Source organism: Myotis lucifugus, unplaced genomic scaffold, assembly GCF_000147115.1.
Source record: "Myotis lucifugus unplaced genomic scaffold, Myoluc2.0 scaffold_311, whole genome shotgun sequence".
Lineage (NCBI taxonomy): Eukaryota > Metazoa > Chordata > Mammalia > Chiroptera > Vespertilionidae > Myotis > Myotis lucifugus.
The window spans coordinates 761,530-780,567 of NW_005871359.1; the positions used below are offsets into that span (position 1 = coordinate 761,530).

Consider the following 19,038-nt stretch of genomic DNA (forward strand, 5'->3'; position numbering starts at 1 on the left):
TTCTTGTTTCATGAATCTCTTTTCTCAGAACATTCTAGACCAGTGATGGCAAACCTTTTGAGCTCGGTGTGTCAGCATTTTGAAAAACCCTAACTTAACTCTGGTGCCGTGTCACATATAGAAATTTTTTGATATTTGCAACCATAGTAAAACAAAGACTTATATTTTTGATATTTATTTATATATTTAAATGCCATTTAACAAAGAAAAATCAACCAAAAAAATGAGTTCACGTGTTACCTCTGACACACGTGTCATAGGTTCGCCATCACTGTTCTAGACTGTTGTTTCTTTTATTGTTTTTTTTTTTTTTAGAAGAATGAAGAGGGAGAGACAGAGAAACATTCATGTGAGAGAGAAACAATCGACTGGCTGCCTCTTGCATGTCTACTGGGGATCCAGCCCGCAACCCAGGCATGTGCCAGGAGCGGGAATTGAACCAGTAATCTCTTGGTGCATAGGACAAAACTCAACCAACTAAACCACACCAGCCAGGGCATGGACTGTTTTTGTTTTGTAAGTTCCCTTCTCCCTGTAGAATCAATTCCCCAAAGTCGTCTTTTTTTCTGTTCGGGTCTGTTTTCCACACTGGACATTCCTCAGATCCCTGGACAATCCTGGTTGTCTACTCACAATGAATAAGGGCTGAGACAAGCAGGTTGGAAGGCCAAAGGAGTGTGGGGAACACATGGACTCCTACCTAAGCTGGAGGCCGATGGGAACTCTGTGGTGCTAGTGTTATTAGGTCTTTCTTCTTGGACCAGCTGGATTCCCCAGGGATCTTCAGTCTCATGCCTGGTAAGTTCTAGAATCTGCAGGCAGGATAGGGGTAGTGGCTCTCTCCATTTAGCTTCCATTACGTATAGTCACCTAACCCATTTGCCACCACATTCCCTACCAAGCCTGGCTTCCCTCCCAGCAGTGGTGTCCTGGGAAGAAAATAAGCACCTGAGAACTTTCCAAACAGCTCCCCAGCCGGCTGCCTGCCTCACCCCGGCCCTCAGCCTGGCTTATTGAGACCTGCTGCGGTCAGTGCCTCTGGAAGTTTCTACGGGTAAATCAAGCTGTTTCCTGGGCTTAGGGTTTGGCATCCATGAGTTTGGCAGTCAGTCGTGGCTCCTCCGTTAATTCCACCTCCTGGCACATACTGCAGCCTTGTACTTAACTGGAGATTTGAGAAGGATCAAAATTGGATGATGCATTTAGTTTGCCTCAAGCCAGGTTTTAACCCTTGTTTTTTTTCTAAAATTTTTAAAAATATTTTTTTATTGATTTCAGAGAGGAAGGGAGAGGGAGAGAGATAGAAACATCAATGATGAGAGAGAATCATCAATAGGTTGACTCCTACACGCCCCACAATGGGGATCAAGCCTGCAACCTGGGCATGTGCCCTGTCCGGGAATCGAACTGTGACCTCCTGGTTCATAAGTCAATACCGAACCGCTGAGCAACACTGGCCAGGCTAACCCTTGTTTTTAATAAACTTTTCATGTTTATCCACATAACAGAAGCATAAGATGCTGCCTGATTCATGAGTCATTCAATAAAGCCTATTAAGACCATTAAAATTTACTCAGTTGAATTTTGGCTTTTCAGCCACGTGTATGTTCTACATACATGCATACATAGTGGGTTCCCACTGTGGCCACAGTGACAGAAAAACTCCAGAGTCAGAGAGAGCACCTCATCCTCTTTGCCCTGGGCCTATGGCCTCAGCAACGTACCCATTTGCCTGCGTGTGACCTTTATAGGGAAGCAGTCCCCATGTAACTGTGGCAGAGGGCAGTAGCCACTGTGGCCCAGCCCAGAACCAGGGGCCCACCCACCCCACCCACCCCACCCACCTCTCTCTCCCTCCAGATCCCTTCTTTTCCCCTTTTTTAAAAAGCCACCCCTCTGTTATTGCTCTGCTGTCAAACCTGATGTGCACATGCAGTCTAGGAACAATGGCTGTGGGACTCAGCCACCGGCCTCAGGAGATAGTTTCGAGGCAGAAGCTCAGGGTCCCAAGGGGGCCCATGCAGGCACTGCAGTGAAGGGTTGGGCACAGGCCTCCCAGGCCCTCTTGCACCTGGGGATACTGAGGCACACACAGAGAGGGCGGCCATGGGGTTCCAGGAGTCTCTTCAGGTGGCTAGGAGCCTGCCAGGTGCTGATGGAAGTAGAGGCCAAAGAGGCTGGAAAGCAGCTGGCAGGCCGCAGTCCACCAGATGAGGAAGGCCAGGGTACCACGGAGGAAGAGGGGTGTGAGCAGACCACCCAGGGCCCCAGTGATCCGGGCCGCCGCCTGCTGGGCCTCATCCTCCTTGGGGCCCACTGGGCCATCCTGGGCTGCTGCCAGTACTGGGGCTAGTGGGAGGGCCTGGCCCAGGCCCCAAGAGTAGCCACCTGTGAGAAGAGAGTAGAGAGAGACGCGGCTGTAGGAAGGAGGGGTGAAATAGGGGGATATAGGGATAGGAGGATGAGGAGCGGAGGAAGCGGGGCTGAGGCCAGGATGCCTCAGGGACCCCCAGGCCACCCTCACCCCACAAGGCAGTTTCCTCTCACCCAGCGTCTTGAGCAGAAGCGTGCAATTGAGGGTGAGGATGAGTGGCGTCAGGTACTGCAGGCTCACCACCGTCAGGTAACAGTAGACCCGTACCACCTGGTGAGCGGGTAGCAGTGACAGGTGACCTTCTGGGATCCAGCTGGCCCCATGCTTGGAAGGCATGGAAGGCCTGCCCTGCAGCCCAGGTTCCCTCCCAGACCAGCACCCGTACCCGCCGCTGGATCTCGCAGGCCTCAATGCGGCCAGCCTCCCGCCTCAGCTGCTCCACGCGGGCCTTGGCCAGGCACAGGTAGGCTTGTAGGTGGGGCCGGGTCACTGCCAGCCGCAGCAGGCACAGTGCCACCAGCACCCAGAGGCGCAGTGAGTCAAAGGCCGAGTCCGACAGTCTGCACAGAAGAGGGTGAGGAGGCTAGTGAGGCCCCCTTCTGCCCCAGGATCTTCCCCAGACTCACAGCTCTCATGGCTCCTCCCTGAGCCTCAGACTGGAGTACACAGAGGGGTCCCCCAGCTACCCCCTCCTGACCCCACCCCATACACACAGGAAGAAGGGTGTGTCCCCAAAGGGCGCCTGGTGCAGGAAGTTCCGTGCAATAGGCTTGGTCCAGAGCCACAGGATGAACAGGGGGGACAGGAAGCTGGTGTGCAGGAGAAACCTGGAGGCAAGGACGCAGCAGGGTGAGGCCTAGGCACCTACCACCCCACCCATCCCCTCGGCTCCCTAACCTCTCACCCACCCGTTCCCCACTTCACTGCAGCACAGGCCGGTCTTCTGACATGGTCAGAGCATCTCGGTGGGTCTGGGCCAGCCGCAGGCCTGGGAAGGTGAGGAAGGCACCCAGCATGGAGCCTAGGACCGAAAGCCCCACACGGATGGCCAGCTTGACTAGAGGAACCCTGGGAAGAAGAGACAGGTCAGGGAACCCCACAGCCTGACAGCCGCCCCTGCCCCCCCTCTCCCCCCCCCTTCCCAGGACTCACATCCAGTCCCAGCCCTGCATCTTCAGAAGTGGCTCCAGGTTCTGGATCATACTGGCCAGGCCTGGGGAAGACAGAGAAAGGTGGAGTAGAGCACACCCCTGGGAACTCAGAGCCTGCACTGCCCCTCCTAGATGTCCCCTGCTCCTCAGGTAGGAACACACCAGTGGCATCCAGGCCCCATGCCTGGCAGGAGGATCACTTAATGCTCTTTTCAAAGAACAGGAGAATGGCCCTACCAGATGGCTCAGTTGGCTGGAGCATCGTCCAGTACACCAGAAGGTTGTGGGTTCAAGTCCCAGTCAGGGCACATATCTAGGTTGTGGGTTTGATCCCCAATTGGGGTGCGTATAGGAGGCAACCAGTTGATGTTTCTTTCTCACATCAATGTTTCTCTCTCTAAAAAATAAGGAACAGGAGACTGTATCAGGCAGACCCTGGGTTGTGCTGGGGGACATGGGAAAAACAAGGGAGCACTGAGTGGGCGCTTACAGGATTACACCAGGAATTGAGGGACGTGAAGGGCTCCCGCGGGAGAGAACCGGAGTCCTGGAAAGAACCCTCAGTAGTTCAGACCCTTAGAGTTTCCACAGAGTGAAAGCAAGTAAATATCGATTCACAACCAAAATCACCAAACACACAAGGAAACAATCACCATAAAGGAGATTCGGCGGGAAAAAAACAAAAGACAGTTTAGACTTCAGAAACTGGTATTATCAGCTCTGTATGAGATGATTGAGGAAAATAAAAGCTGGATGACAGAACAGGTGACACAAGATTACCTCAGCTGGTCAGGTACATTCACAGAGAAATCAACCTTTTCCAAAGGAAAAATATAATCACTGAAATGACAGGATATTACACATTAAATTAGAAACAGCCAAGGAGGAATTCATGAATTGGATCTGAAGAAATGACTCAGATTCCCACTCAGAAAGACAAGAAGGTGGGGAATATGAAGGGAGATGGAGACCAAGAGGACAGAACAGGAAGTCCAGCATAAGTCAAGTCAGGGCCCCAAAAGGAGAGACAGAGAAAGAGAATGAAGGAGAACAGGAGATACTGCAAAAGAATGGTTGAGAAGTTTGCAGAACGGATGCCACACACAAAAGACATCAAACCAGATAAACACAAAGAAATCCATACCTAGACATACTGGTGGAATTGCAGAAAACCAAAAACAAAGAGGCTGCAAAGCAGCCTAGGAGTTAAAACAGATCGCCTATAAAGGAAGGACGATTAGGCTGGCAGCCACTATCAAAAGTAACAGCAGAAAAGGAACAATATAAAGTATAAAAGTAAGATGGCAGAAACAAGGCCAAATATGTCCAATCACAATAAAACACAGATTAAACTTCAAAGTTAAACAACATAGATTGATACACTTGACTGAAAATACCCAGCCATGTTTCTTAGAGACATACCTCAACATGAGGTCACTGGAAGGTTGAGAGAAAAGAGATGTTAAAAAGACATAACAAATACTACAAAAGAACACTATATAAAGACTATATTAAAATCAGACAAACTAGACTGAGGTAGAAGTGTTACTAGAATCAGAAAGGGTCAATACATCATGATAAAATGGCTGATTCAGCCCGGGGCCAGGTGAACAGGAGGCAACCTATCAATGTTTCTCTCTCTCCCTCTTCCTTCATCTCTCTCTAAAAATCAATAAACATATCCCTGGATAAGGATTTAAAAAAAAGACTGCTTCACCAGGAAAATGTAGCAATTCTAAACTTGTAAAACACCTTCTCAATCTACCTCTATATTTAAAAAACATTGATAAAACAACCTAGAGACACTGAGACCTCTATCCCAGAGGGGGATTAACCCATTAGTGACTAACAAAAAGTTAGGAAAGATGGAGACTTGAATTTATTGGATATACAGAAGCAGTGAATATATGTTGTTCAAGAACACATGGAACAATCTCAAAAACTGATCACTATCTAGGCCATAGGCAAGTCTTAACAAATATTAAAGAATTTATTTCAAGTAAACCATCTGTAACCAAGCACTTAAGCTAGAAATAAGAATCTTCTTGAAGTTCCATGTTTGAAGTATTTTAAAAAGGTTAAAAAAGAAATCACAATGGAAACTTTAAAATACCCAGAATTGCATGATGATGAAAATACAAGGCAAAACTGAGGAGGAGACAAAAGTGGGACTTAGGAAATAATTATAACCTTAAATGCTATAAACAGAAATAGAAAAGAGGCTATATTTTACCATAACAATAGAAAAAAGGCATACAAACCGAAAGAAAAATGGGCAAAAATACGAACAGGTTTTTGACAGAAGAAGAAACGTGAATCATGAATAAACAGGAAAAGAGGTGCCACCCCCCCACCCCCACAGGTAACCAGAAAAATGCACATGAAGACCCAGAAGGCATCATTCTACACCACCAGACTGATACCAGAGATCTTCATTCATTTAAACCACGCAGTCCCCCTGGGAAGTTGGGGTAGTCACCACCCAAACCTACAAGCAGGAAGGCCAAGGCCTCTGTAACCTCACCCACACCCGCCTGCCACGCGGCTGGGACTCACCGGCAGCCTGAGCCCAGCGTCCGTGCTCTGGACCCCAGGCGGCATGGCTGGTGGATGTGCTGGGAGAACTGCTCTGAAAATGCTGAGGCACCACCTCATAAAGGTGAACATGTCCCCATGGTTCCCAAGTCTGTGCCCAAAAGAAATGCCTGCCCATGTGTATGAAGAAACATGTACAAGAATGCTCCCTGTAGCAACTGTGAAAAGCTAAACTCTGGAAACCACCTGAACGTCCATCACAGGAGAATGGGATAATAGAGACGAGTGGCGTCCCACCACATCACACATGGTAACGACAGGAATTAAAGGAGCCCAGACAACACGGCCTAATTTGGAAACAATAACAGCTGGAAGACTAATAAAAGACAGATTAAACTTCAAAGTTAAACAACATAGATTGATACACTTGATTGAAAATACCCAGCCATGTTTTTTAGAGACATACCTCAACATGAGGTCACTGGAAGGTTGAGAGAAAAGAGATGTTAAAAAGACATAACAAATACTACAAAAGAACACTATAAAGACTATATTGAAACCAGACAAACTAGACTGAGGTAGAAGTGTTACTAGAATCAGAAAGGGTCAATACATCATGATAAAATGGCTGATTCAGCCATTTGTAAAACTGTACAATAAATTCTTTAGGGACAGAGACGTGTGTGATGAAACTGTTTTGTTGTTGTTGTTTTTCAATGTTTTTATTGATTTTAGAGAGAGGAAGGGAGAGGGAGAAAGAGATGTGAGAGTGAAACATCGATTGGCTGCCTCCTACACGTCCCCTACTGGGGATCAAGCCCTCAACCCAGGAATGTGTCCTAATTGGGAATTGGTGCAGGGGATGAAGCTTAACCAAGTGTGCTACACCGGCCGCCCGGGGAGTAAAAGAAATGATAACCACAAAGTTTTGAGGCCTTGGTCGGGAAGCTCAATTAGAGCGCCACACCTCTAGCCAAGGCTGCGGGTTTGATCCCCAGTCAGGACACATACAAGAGTCAACCAATGAATGCATAATAAGTGGAACAACAAGTCGATATTTCTCTTTGTCTTTCTCTCTCTTACCCTTTCTCTTCCTCTCTCTCTCTCTAAAAATCAATTAAAAAAACAAACAAACACAAAACTTGCCCTGCCCAGTGTGGCTCTCTGGTTACAGCATCTGCCCACGCACCGAAGTGTCCCGAGTCTGATTCCCAATCAAGGACAAGTACCTGGGTTGCAGGTTCGATCCCCAGCCCTGGTAGGGGCCCATGCAGGAGGCAACCAATCTGTGTGTCTCTCACTTGGATTCTCTCTCTCTCTCCCATCCTTTCCCTCCCTTCCTCTCTCTCTAAAAATCAACGAAAAACATATCCTCAGGTGAGGATTAACAACAACAAAAACTTAAAACAAACAAACAAACACAGTTTGAGAGACCGGTTGGGGCTGAGAACAGGGGGAGGCAGTGGGACCAGGAAGGAGCACCAGAGACGCACAGAAGTGCTGGGATCCAGTTCTTACTTGAGAGGTGGTTCATGGGTGTTTACATGATTATTATCCTTTGTAACTTACATATGTGTGTTATTTTATGTATCAAACATTATGTAATTTAAAAAATAGAAAAGTGGGGAGAATTGGTGATAATAAAGCTCAAGGAATCAACAGGGCCCTATAAGCCACAGTGAGGAAATTGGTCTTTATTCAAAGACCATGAGAGTCTGGTGTCAGGCAGAGAGGTTGCATGATCCAAATTATGTTTTTAAAAGATCAATCAAATAATAGAAAAAGCCAAAACAAAAATGAGAAACTAAGAAAAAAATAGAGAACTCCTTCAAATCAATAAAAGGGTCAACAACCCAGTAGAAAATTAGGCAAAAGAGCAGAACTTTTCTGGAAGGGAAATAGAAACAGCTTCTTCAGCATATAAAAAGATGCTCGCCCTAGTCCAGGGGTGGGCAAACTTTTTGACTCGAGGGCCACAATGGGTTCTTAAACTGGACCGGAGGGCCGGAACAAAAGCATGGATGGAGTGTTTGTGTGAACTAATATAAATTCAAAGTAAACATCATTACATAAAAGGGTACGTTTTTTTTTTTTAGTTTTATTCATTTCAAACGGGCCGGATCCGGCCCGCGGGCCGTAGTTTGCCCACGGCTGCCCTAGTCGGTTTTGCTCAGTGGATAGAGCATCAGCCCTTGGACTGAAGGGTCCCGGGTTCGATTCCAGTAAAGGGCATTGAATGGGAGGCAACCAATCCATGTGTCTCTCACACATCGATGTTTCTCTCTGTCTCTTCCCCTCCCTTCCACTCTCTCTAAAAATCAATGGGAAAATATCCTTAGGTGAGGATTAACAAAACACAAAAGATGCTCAGCCACACTTATATTTTCGCCCATTAGCTCTCCCAAGATGAAAAGGTCAGAGGAAACCCATTGGAGAGGATGTGGGGAAATAGGCATGTTCATACATGGTTTCCTGAAGGACAATTTGCAACATTATCCAAATTACAAATGCACTCTGGTGCACGGGGCTCCAGGCACAAAGCTATTCCCATGCCACATTGTTATATAACAACATGATTTTGTGCAACAACCATTTAATAGCAGAAGACTTAAATGTCCATAAATAGACAACCAAGATGGCGGCATAGGTAAACACCTGAACTTGCTGCCGCGCACAACCACATTAAAACTACAACTAACAGACAAAACGAATATCACCCAGAACCACGGGAAGGCTGGCTGAGTGGAAATTCTACAACTAGAAGGACAGAGAAAAGCACATTGAGTCCGGTAGGAGGTGCAGAGGTGTGGAAGTGCGGAGGTACAGGGGCTGGCAGCTGGGTCCGCTGTTGTCTTCTTCAATCGGGAGGGAGATACAAGCTCCCGACTGCTTTGAACTCCAGCTCCGGGTGAGAATTTGGGGACCCAGACTCATATGGAGAGAAACTGGACTGTCTGGCATCGGGCCGGAACGTGAGGGTGGCTTTCTCGCAGAGGTGCTTGCAAAGGTCATTGTTCCTGCACAGGCCGCGGGACACAGACCCCGGGACCGCTCCGAGGCAGAGCAGACTGGCAGCCATTGCGGTTTGCTCTCCCTGAGGCCCCGCCCCACCCAATTTACAACCCCACCCAAGCTGTGTGCAAAGGCTTTTGCATATGAATGGCCTGGCCTTTCTCCACCTAAAAACCTGGGCAGACTCGGTGAGCACCAAAGCCCCACTGAAGCCACTCCTGCCCCATAAGGGTGTCTCCAGCACAGAAGTTCTCCCATTGTAGACACAACTGGTCCTCACAGCCAATTGGCCTGGAGGTCAATTCCTCCCAGTGATACCAACAGCAATCGAGGCTTAACTACAAGACTGTGCACCCAGCCCACAAAGGGGTGCACCAAGAGTGTCCTCCTCAGGTAATTGGGGAGGCTGAGCCACTGGGCCCTATAGGACACCTAGCACAGAAAGCCACTCTATCAACACAGGGAAGCAGCCAAAATGCGGAGACAAAGAAACAGGTCACAAATGACAGAAATGGAGGAAAGCAAACTACTGGATATAGAGTTCAAAACCACGGTTATAAGGTTTTTCAAGAATCTTCTAGAAACCTCCGAGAAACTTAGTGAGACCCTCAAGGATATGGAAAAGAACCAATTAGAAATTAAGCATACACTGACTGAAATAAAGAATAATATACAGAGATCCAACAGCAGACTAGAGGATCCCAAGAATCAAGTCAAAGATTTGAAATACGAAGAATCAAAAAACACCCAACCGGAAAAGCAAAAGGAAAAAAGAATACAAAAATATGAAGATAGTGCAAGGAGCCTCTGGGACAACTTCAAGCGTACCAACATCCGAATTATAGGGGTGCCAAAAGAAGAGAGAGAGCAAGATATTGAAAACCTATTTGAAGAAATAATGACAGAAAACGTCCCCCACCTGGTGAAAGAAATGGACTTACAGGTCCAGGAAGCGCAGAGAACCCCAAACAAAAGGAATCCAAAGAGGACCACACCAAGACACATCATAATTAAAATGCCAAGAGCAAAAGACAAAGAGAGAATATTAAAAGCAGCAAGAGAAAAACAGTTAGTTACCTACAAGGGAATACCCATACGACTGTCAGCTGATTTCTAAACAGAAACTATGCAGGCCAGAAGGGAGTGGTAAGAAATATTCAAAGTGATGAATAGCAAGAACCTACATCCAAGATTACTCTACCCCAGCGGTTCTCAACCTGTGGGTCGCGACCCCTTTGGGGGTCGAACGACCCTTTCACAGGGGTCGCCTAAGACCATCGGAAAACACATATATAATTAGATATTGTTTTTGTGATTAATCACTATGCTTTAATTATGTTCAATTTGTGTCAATGAAAATACATCCTGCATATCAGATATTTACATTACGATTCATAACAGTAGCAAAATTACAGTTATGAAGTAGCAACAAAAATAATTTTATGGTTGGGGGTCACCACAACATGAGGAACTGTATTAAAGGGTCTCGGCATTAGGAAGGTTGAGAACCACTGCTCTACCCAGCAAAGCTATCATTTAGAATTGAAGGTCAGATAAAGAGCTTCACAGATAAGAACAAGCTAAAGTTCATCACCGCCAAACCAGTATTATATGAAATGCTGAAGGGTATTCTTTAAGGAGAGGAAGAAGAAAAAGGTAAAGATAAAAATTATGAACAACAAAGTGACAACAAATACATATCTATCAACAAGTGAATCTAAAAATCAAGTGAATAAAAAAATCTGACGAACAGAATAAACTGGTGAATAGAATAGAATCAGGGGCATAGAAAGGGAGTGGACTGACAATTCTCAGGGGGAAGGGGGTGTGGGGGTGCGGGAAGAGACTGGACAAAAATCGTACACCTATGGACGAGGACAGTGGGGGGGGGTAAGGCAGGGGGTGGGGTGGGAACGAGATGGAGGGGAGCTATGGGGGGAAAAAGAGGAACAACTATACAGTAAAGATTTATTTAAAAAAAAAAAAGAATGCCATTAAAGGTAATGCCATAGGTAAATATAAAAGACAGTGTAAAAAAAAGAAAGAATAAATGTCCATAAATAGGGTCCTAGTTAAATAATAATAGAACATCCATAAAATGAAATACCATGTAACTGTCACAAGAAACAGTACCATATGTAGCATCAAGGGACAACCTCCAATATTTATTATATTTAAGGGGAAAAAAGACAAGGTATAAGAGACATCTACACTCCTGCTTTATGTGAATAAGGAAAAGCGGCGCCCAGGTTTCCTCTGGGGATCAGAACCAGTGTGGAAGTGTAATTTTCACTCTTGTATTTATTTTATAAATTTTGTAGCATTACCCATTTCCTTCCACAAATTAAACAAAAGTAGGTAAATATTAAATTACTGTGGCTGCTGGGTAGAGGACAGACTAGCATGCAACAGAAATGCCTGTGTGAAGAGCTATAGCCACAGGCGTCTGCCAGACAGTGAGGTAAGATGTCCTCTTATCCCCAAAGCCCAAGGGGGCACCAAGGGTGGCAGAAATCCATAGACACTGTCTGGCCCCAGGAGTCCCCTCCTACTACAATGTGCAGGTGGATCAGGCCGCTTAAACCCCACACTCGGCAGCTCACGGGAGGGAGTGACCGGTGTCTACCCCACGCCCTGATGCACGTACCTGGCTCCAGGCCTAGCTCCAGGGTCTCCTCTGGCACCACCTGCACCAGCATGGCCAGAAGCAGGAAGAGGAAGGCAAAGGTAAGGCAGACAGAGCGCTCGCCCCCCTCCTCGGCGCTGAAGTACAGCCGAGTCACTGTCAGGAACATCTTCCTGGCGGCAGAGCTAAGGAGGCTTCCACCTGCGAGGCCCCTGCCCACCCCACCACCTCCAGCCAGTGACACCCCAAATCCAGGGCACAAACACCAGGTCTGGGTTTGGGGTCCGGGGGAACAGGGGACTGACTGAGGAGAAGAGTGAGCTGATAAACAAGCCCAGGACACAAGGTGCGAAGGCTGCGCACGCCTGTGTCAGCAGCGTGGGGTCTTGCGCATGGCAGGTGCGCCTGGGCTGGGCCTCCAGCGTGGCTTGTCACACTGTGTGTAGCCAGTCAGAAATGGCCACCGAGTCAGTCTCTTCAGGAGGTCCCGCCTCCCTTACCCGTCTCGCCTCCTGGCTACATCACAGCACGTTCCTCTGCGGAGCTGGCAGACACAAGGGCCGCGTCTCCAATCTGCCTGGCAGAGACCCAGGGCTTTCAGAAGAGTGTGGGCCTCCAGATGGGCTCCCCTTCTCCCCAAGTCCACGGCACAAGGACATTCTCTCCTACGTGGGCCCCTAAAGTCAGAGGTTCACTCTGTTCCCTGTGCAGCTTAACAAAACAATTGCAGGGGGGCCATCTCCCTCCCGGCCCCTGCCTCTGGGCAGCCTGGTGACTTGCTTTGACTGAAAGGGTGGACAGGGATGGGGTGTGCAGGCTTGGGCGAGGCCTCAGGAGGCAGCACCCCATCTTTCTTGCTGCCTTTCTGCAGCTGCAGCGTGGGAGCCTGGCCCAGCCTGCTAGAAGGGGGGAGCAGAGATGAGGCCCCCCAGCTGGGCCTGGCCCAGGAGAGCAAATAGGGACTGCTTTCCCCCACCGAGTTGGGGTGAGGTTTGTGTCACAGCCGTCCATAGCCAACTACCAATACAGGGGAGACAGGAAGCCTCAGTCAGGCTCCCACATGCCTCCCGCCTGCCCCACCCAGAGCTGGAAGGATACATGGAGAAGGCAACGGTAAGCAGACACCAAAACACAGCGATGTTGGTCTCCCTCGCCGGGCCCAGAACATAGTAGTAGGCCTCTGTGAAGAGGTACACGCCTCCCGAGTACACGGCAAAGTCCACGAACCACTGGTATTCCAGGAAGAAGCGCAGGACTGCGGGACACCCTATTCAGCCGGCTGCCTCCCAGGCCTTCCCCCAACCCTGCCCACCCAGGGTCTCCCCCTACCACCCACCCTGCCAGGGTGTGGACAAAGTGAGGGTGCTGGGGACCCACTGGACTGTTACCGAGGGCATCCACGGCTGTGAGGGGGCAGGTCTCCAGCTGGAAAGGGGCATCTCGGGGGACACACAAAGTCTTCTCTTCACTATAGCCATTGGCCCACCTGGTGGGAAGGGGAGAGTCAGAGCAGCATCCTCCATTTCTCCCTTCCCTGCCCAGCCCACCTCTCCCTGCCGCAGCCTGAGGGCCTCAGAGTGCCACCCTCAGAGCGCCACCCTCGAGCACAGGAGCTGGCGGGAGGTGCCTTCTCCCCAGTTGGCACACCAGGTTGCAGGCACCACCCACCCACAGGGCTGGCCCACAGCAAACTGCCAAGCATTCAATGCCCAGGTATGACAGTAAAAATCACTCATCCTGGGGGTCCAGATTCCCCTCTGGGGTGACTCGTTCTCCTCTGTGCCCAGAGCAGTGCCCGAGAGCCGGCAGGGCAGGCCCTGTGCCCCTGCAGCCTCCCCTGAAGTTGGAGGCTCACTCACCGCTCCCTCCTGCCTCTGGGCCTCTGCTTCCCTGCCAGGGCCCGCAGCTCCTCCTCCGACGGGTGCTTGTACCGGAAGAGACTGAGGGCAAAGACAGGCAGGTGGTCAGGAAAGCCCGGGCCTGGGGGTAGGGCTCTGATGTCAGGGCAGTGAACCCCAAAACTCGGGACTAGAGTCAGAGGGAGGGCTGGGCCCTAGAACCCTGGTGACAGGAGGAGCAGCGCCCATGGGAGGCCAAGGGAAGGCTCGGGAGGGGGGCGGGGCAGTGCAGCAGGGGTGCAGACACCCCTGGATCTGCGGGCTAACTCTCCTAGCGAAGGTGTGCGCACTGTCCTAAGGAGAGAGTGCAGTTTCCACAAATCTCAGGAAGGGGCCCAGACCCAAACAGGGACCAAAAACATTTCAGGAAACCTCTACAGTGAGCGAGGAGTGGAAGGGAGGTGATGGGGGAAGCAGCTGCCCTTCCAAGTGTGGACATGGTCTTGGGTGTGTGTGTGTGTGTGTGTGTGTGTGTGGTGTGTGTGTGTGGTGTGTGTGTGTGTGTGTGTGGTGTGTGTGTGTGTGTGTGTGTGTGGTGTGTGTGTGTGGTGTGTGTGTGTGTGTGTGCGTGTGTGTGTGTGTGGTGTGTGGTGTGTGTGTGTGTGTGTGCGTGTGGTGCGTGTGTGTGTGTGTGGTGTGTGTGTGGTGTGTGTGTGTGTGTGGTGTGTGTGTGTGGTGTGTGTGGTGTGTGTGTGGTGTGTGTGTGTGTGTGTGTGGTGTGTGTGTGTGTGTGTGTGTGTGTGGTGTGTGTGTGTGTGTGTGTGTGTGTGGTGCGTGCGTGTGTGTGTGGTGCGTGCGTGTGGTGTGTGTGTGTGGTGCGTGTGCGTGTGTGTGTGTGTGGTGTGTGTGTGTGTGGTGTGTGTGTGTGTGTGTTGTGTGTGTGTGTGTGTGTACATCTGTCAGAACTGATCCAACTGTGCCCTTCCAAAATATGCAGTTTACTGTACATCAACCACATCTCAATAAAGTTGTTGAGGCGGGGCTGGGGCTCACCTGCCATTGCAGAGCAGCCAGCGAGCAAAGGAGCAGTGCGGCGCCAGCCGGTGCATGAGGGTGGCCGTGAGCAGGGTCACCACCAGCTGCACCCCGAGGATCGCCTGGGGAAGGGACAGGACAGGCAGTGCCAGCCAGAGAGTAACTCGATTACTCCCGGAACCAGCTATTTATAGCGATGCAGGGCCAGGTGGGGGAGGGGCCTCCCTGGCTCCAGATGTACCTTGGGGGAGGTGGACTGGGGTGAGCTCAGACCCAACCCTGGGAGGCCCTACTGACCAGGAACCGCACACCCGGCTGGGGGAGAGCGGGATGGAGAACAGATGCTGGGAAGAGACAGGTCAGGCAGGTGCGCTGCCAGGCCGTGCCATGGGTTTCAGGTATTCCTCGCCCAGCCTGGGGTTCCTCCCTGGGAAATGAAGTGCTTCCTATTTTGTTTCTTCTTCTCTCGGGACTGCCTTCTGGACCTACAATGACCCTGGTACGTCCAGTGAGAAGTGGCCCCTCTCCAGCCAGAGTCCCTGCCTTGGCACCACTGCCTCGGACCAACTTCCAGCTTCGGTGTCCGCGGGCGGCCCTGTTCTCACTTACCCTGATGGCTCAGTCACCTCTCTCCTCTCCACCTCCCTTTTCAGCAACCTCCTCAGCTGGCCACTGCCCGCTCAGGATAACGACTTAGCCATGAGTGGGATAACTTTTTTTTTTCCCATTAGGAATTTTCTCACCAAATTCTACATAACAACCGTTTACACGATAATTCATCACACATTTTCACACACTTGTTTGTAAACATTTTAGGAGAAATGTTTTTGGTAATCAGTCTGAAGCTGAAGCTGCCTGAATATAGTAATTTTGTAACTGTAAAATGTGCTCAGGGGAGCTGCCTACTAATACTATGGCATTATAATGAACAACTAAAATGAAGTAAAGATTAATATTAATAATTAAAATTATCTTACCAGACAAAAAATAAGCTAACTTTATTTTTTAATATTAAAAAAAATATGTTTTGCCCTGACCGGTTTGGCTCAGTGGATAGAGCGTCGGCCTGCGGACTGAAGGGTCCCGGGTTCGATTCCGGTCAAGTGCATGTACCTTGGTTGCGGGCACATCCCCAGTGGGGAGTGTGCAGGAGGCAGCTGATCGATGTTTCTCTCTCATCGATGTTTCTAGCTCTCTATCTCTCTCCCTTCCTCTCTGTAAAAAAATCAATAAACTATATTTAAAAAAATAAAAATAAAAAATAAAAAAATATGTTTTGATTGATTTTAGAGAGAGGAAGGGAGAGGGGAAAGAGAGAGAGAGAAACATCCATCGGCTGCCTCCTACATATCCCCTACCTGGGATGAAGCCCACAACCCGGGCATGTGCCCTGAGCAGGAATCGAACTGGTGACCTCTTACTACATGGAACAATGCTCAACCAACTGAGCCACACTGGCCAGGGCAAAAAATAAGCTAGCTTCAAAAGGAAAAGCTCCAGTGGGATAGAAATCAGGCCTAGCACTGTAATTCGGAACGACTGCTGAGAAACCCATCATTACAATAACCAACTCATAGAATATGTTCTCTATGCCTGTCACTTGTCAACTGAGCCCATAAGTATTTTTTCAGTAATGAGCGTGGAGTGCCATCTTTCTGATCTCTTAATCTCACTAATCTCCTAGTCTCATTGTTCCCTCTCCTCCTACCAAATACTAATTGGCCAGTAGGCACTAATGACCACGGCATTGTCAAGGTCTGTGGGCACCCCCAAGCCCAGAGGGCCAGGCTTTCCCACCCATCCTTCCTCCCAGCACCCCCTCTCCTCTCCTCTCTCTGGGACCCCCAGTGCCTCCACAATGCTCTCCAAACTCTGGGCGCCTTTGCCTGCTTTTTCTCTCCTCTGCCGGCCTCTCTCCTATGTCCCCATCCTCTGCCAGGGGTTTAACCACTGACCTGGCCCAGCAGGACCCCAACAAAGCAGTACCCCCAGCCTGGACCTCTCGGCCAAGCTCGCAGACCTGTGCTTCCCCAGGCTGTTTCGGGAGCCCAGCACCCTCCCCTCACTCCGAGGACACAGCACTGAGCTCCTCCAGGGGATCCCAGACCCTTCCCAGTCTCACAGTCAACATGCAGCTCTGCTCCTGTCAGGCCCAGCTCAGGACCACCACACCCCCACTGCCTGGCTCTCTCCCCAGTCCTCCCTGTGTCCAGCCACTGGGGTCTCAGAGGCCCTCCAGACCCAGGGCCCTCCATCACTGACTCCATCGCCCCTCTACACACACATACCCTCCCAGGGAGGGGACCCATGGTTCAAACTGTGGCCTCAGCACCTACAACAGGAAGGAAGAACCAGAGGAAGGGTAAGAGAAGGAAGGACTGTGTCCTCCATCTAAGGGCCCTCCACCTAAGGCGGAAAGGTCTGTCCAGGGACATTTCTCATGCCCCGCCCCCAGCAGCATCAGTCTCAGGGGTCCCCGCTCTGCAGATCTCCAGAGATTTTCTAGAGCAGTGGTTCCCAACATGGGCACACACCCCACAGGAGGGCAAATTTGATTTTTAAGGGGGGCAATGGAGAATGAGTTATTAACAGTGAATTTTTTGCATTTCTATGGTTCTAGGGGCCTCATAGACAGTATATAAATATATATTGTGACATATTTATACATTTCAGTTCTCTATTATATGTTTTGAAACTATCTGCTATTTTTTCATATCACTTCATATTATGATTATTTTTTAAACAATTTCTTAGTGATTTCTTCCTCAGTACTTCAACTGTCCTTTCGTTGTTTTTTTTTTATTTTCCTCTTTCATGGATGCCATGTTCTTTGGAAGCTTGTTTAGACCAAGTTAATGGCCTGTTAGGCTTCCTCCACGTGAATAGGAGTTCACTTTTGAATAATAAGAATTACATGTCACAAGGGGGCATCAGGACTTAGGGATGCTTAGGTGGGGGGTGGCCGAAAAGAGGTTGGGAGCCACTGTCCAGAGCCTCCCATCCACCCATTCCCTCCGCTGCTCGGGGCCTTTCCCGGATCTTTCCTCCATCCCCGTTCTGAGAGCCCTTCCTTCCCCTCGTGGCCCACGGCATCCGCACCGGCATCCCGCACCGCCTAGAGCGCAGCCCGCTTTCGAGCACCGCCTCCACCAGCTCTCACTGCAGGCTCATCTCCGCGCCCCGCCCTCCTCCGGACAGTCCTCCTCCTGGCCCCCGCCGGGTCAGGGCGCCTTCTGGGCCCCTCCAGATTGCCCCTCCTTCTGCCCAATCCGAACCCACAGGGGGCGCGGGGCGGACTAAAGTTGAGAACAAACTCAAATTTTGGACCCGGAGCCGCGAGAGCATGTGGGTCCCACTGTGCGGTCTCCAACCTGGGACCCCGCCCGCGGGAGGCCACCTAGATCCCCTGGCGCGGCCCCTCCGTTCAGGTCTCCCCGGCGCTTCTGCGCATGCCTGTGCCCGCGGGCACCCACCGGCGCGGCCCCCACGCTCCTCCGGGAGCCCAACCCAGAGTAGGCCCCAGCGGGACCCCAGGCCTTCCTCGCGGGGCCCTGAACGTGCTCGGCCCCCAGTCCCCTCGGCGGGATCCCAGACCCCTAGAGGGCACCACCCCCAGAAGACTCGGGGCTTCCCGTCCCCATGGGTCCCGCAGCGAGATGCTGACCCCCGAGAGGACACAAGGCGCTCTGCGCGACCCGGAGTCTCTACAGCCCCCAACCCCGACGAAAGGACCTCCATCCCTTCCGTGTCTCACGGGACTCCCACGGCGGGACCCTGCGCCCCTGAGGGACCCCACACGCCTCAGGACTCCCGCTTACCATGTCGCGGGCGGGAGCGCGGTAAGCGGACCCCCAGCCCCTGCTCAGGCACTTATGAGAACTCGACCAATCAAAGTCAGACTGTGGTCTGACAAGCAGCCCATGCGACCAATCACCGGGCTTGCACGCGGAGCACAAACCCAGAGACCCGGGGTCGCTGGCGTTGCATGCCGGAAGTTGTAGTTCGAAGACGTCCAATGAGCTCGCCGCAGTTGAATCAGGACTGTATCAGGGACACACCTATGCGACCGCCTGCTCTTAGACTCAGTCTCCTCACCTGCACCCGCCTCGCAGATCTGCGGCCAATACACCCATTCACGCACTCACTGTCTCCGGTGGGACAGTTCTCAGCATGAAACTCCTGATCCAGAACATTAAATGGCCTGGCTGGCGGGGCTCAGCGGTTGAGTGTCGACCTATGAACCAGGAGGTCACGGTTCGATCTCAGTCGGGGCTGTGAGCTTGACGTGCCCAGGTGGGAGGCTTGGTCCCTAGTGTGGGCGCGTGAGTGCGGGATGCAGCCGATGGCTGATCCTCTCTCATCAATGACGTTTCTATCTCTCTCTTCCTCTCCCTCCCTCTCTGATATCAATAAAAATGTTTTTTTAAAAATAACATCAGTCCTGACCTGTTTGGCTCAGTGGATAGA

General features: G+C 50.5%; 1 protein-coding gene across 1 annotated transcript; it reads right to left on the bottom strand.

Moving 5' to 3' along the window:
* Positions 1–1,550: 1,550 nt before the first annotated feature.
* TMEM161A (transmembrane protein 161A) lies at positions 1,551–18,616 on the bottom strand. The gene is made up of 12 exons (XM_006100393.3): positions 18,390–18,616; positions 14,590–14,693; positions 13,558–13,638; positions 13,087–13,184; positions 12,797–12,953; positions 11,720–11,871; positions 3,527–3,587; positions 3,299–3,442; positions 3,088–3,201; positions 2,760–2,934; positions 2,548–2,644; positions 1,551–2,388 (listed from the first exon to the last, which is right to left on the bottom strand). Exons 1-12 carry the CDS (start codon positions 18,390–18,392, stop codon positions 2,135–2,137), a joined length of 1,440 nt encoding a protein of 479 aa, XP_006100455.1. The 5' UTR covers positions 18,393–18,616; the 3' UTR covers positions 1,551–2,134.
* Positions 18,617–19,038: the final 422 nt, after the last annotated feature.

Bases quoted from the DNA above. Each gene is read 5' to 3' on its own strand.
- TMEM161A (XM_006100393.3), bottom strand. The intron at 11,872-12,796 runs GTATCCTTCCAG...CTCTGCCGCCAG, and splicing joins CTTACCGTTGCCTTCTCCAT to GAAGATGTTCCTGACAGTGA. The intron at 2,645-2,759 runs GTACGGGTGCTG...CCCGCTCACCAG, and splicing joins CCTGCGAGATCCAGCGGCGG to GTGGTACGGGTCTACTGTTA.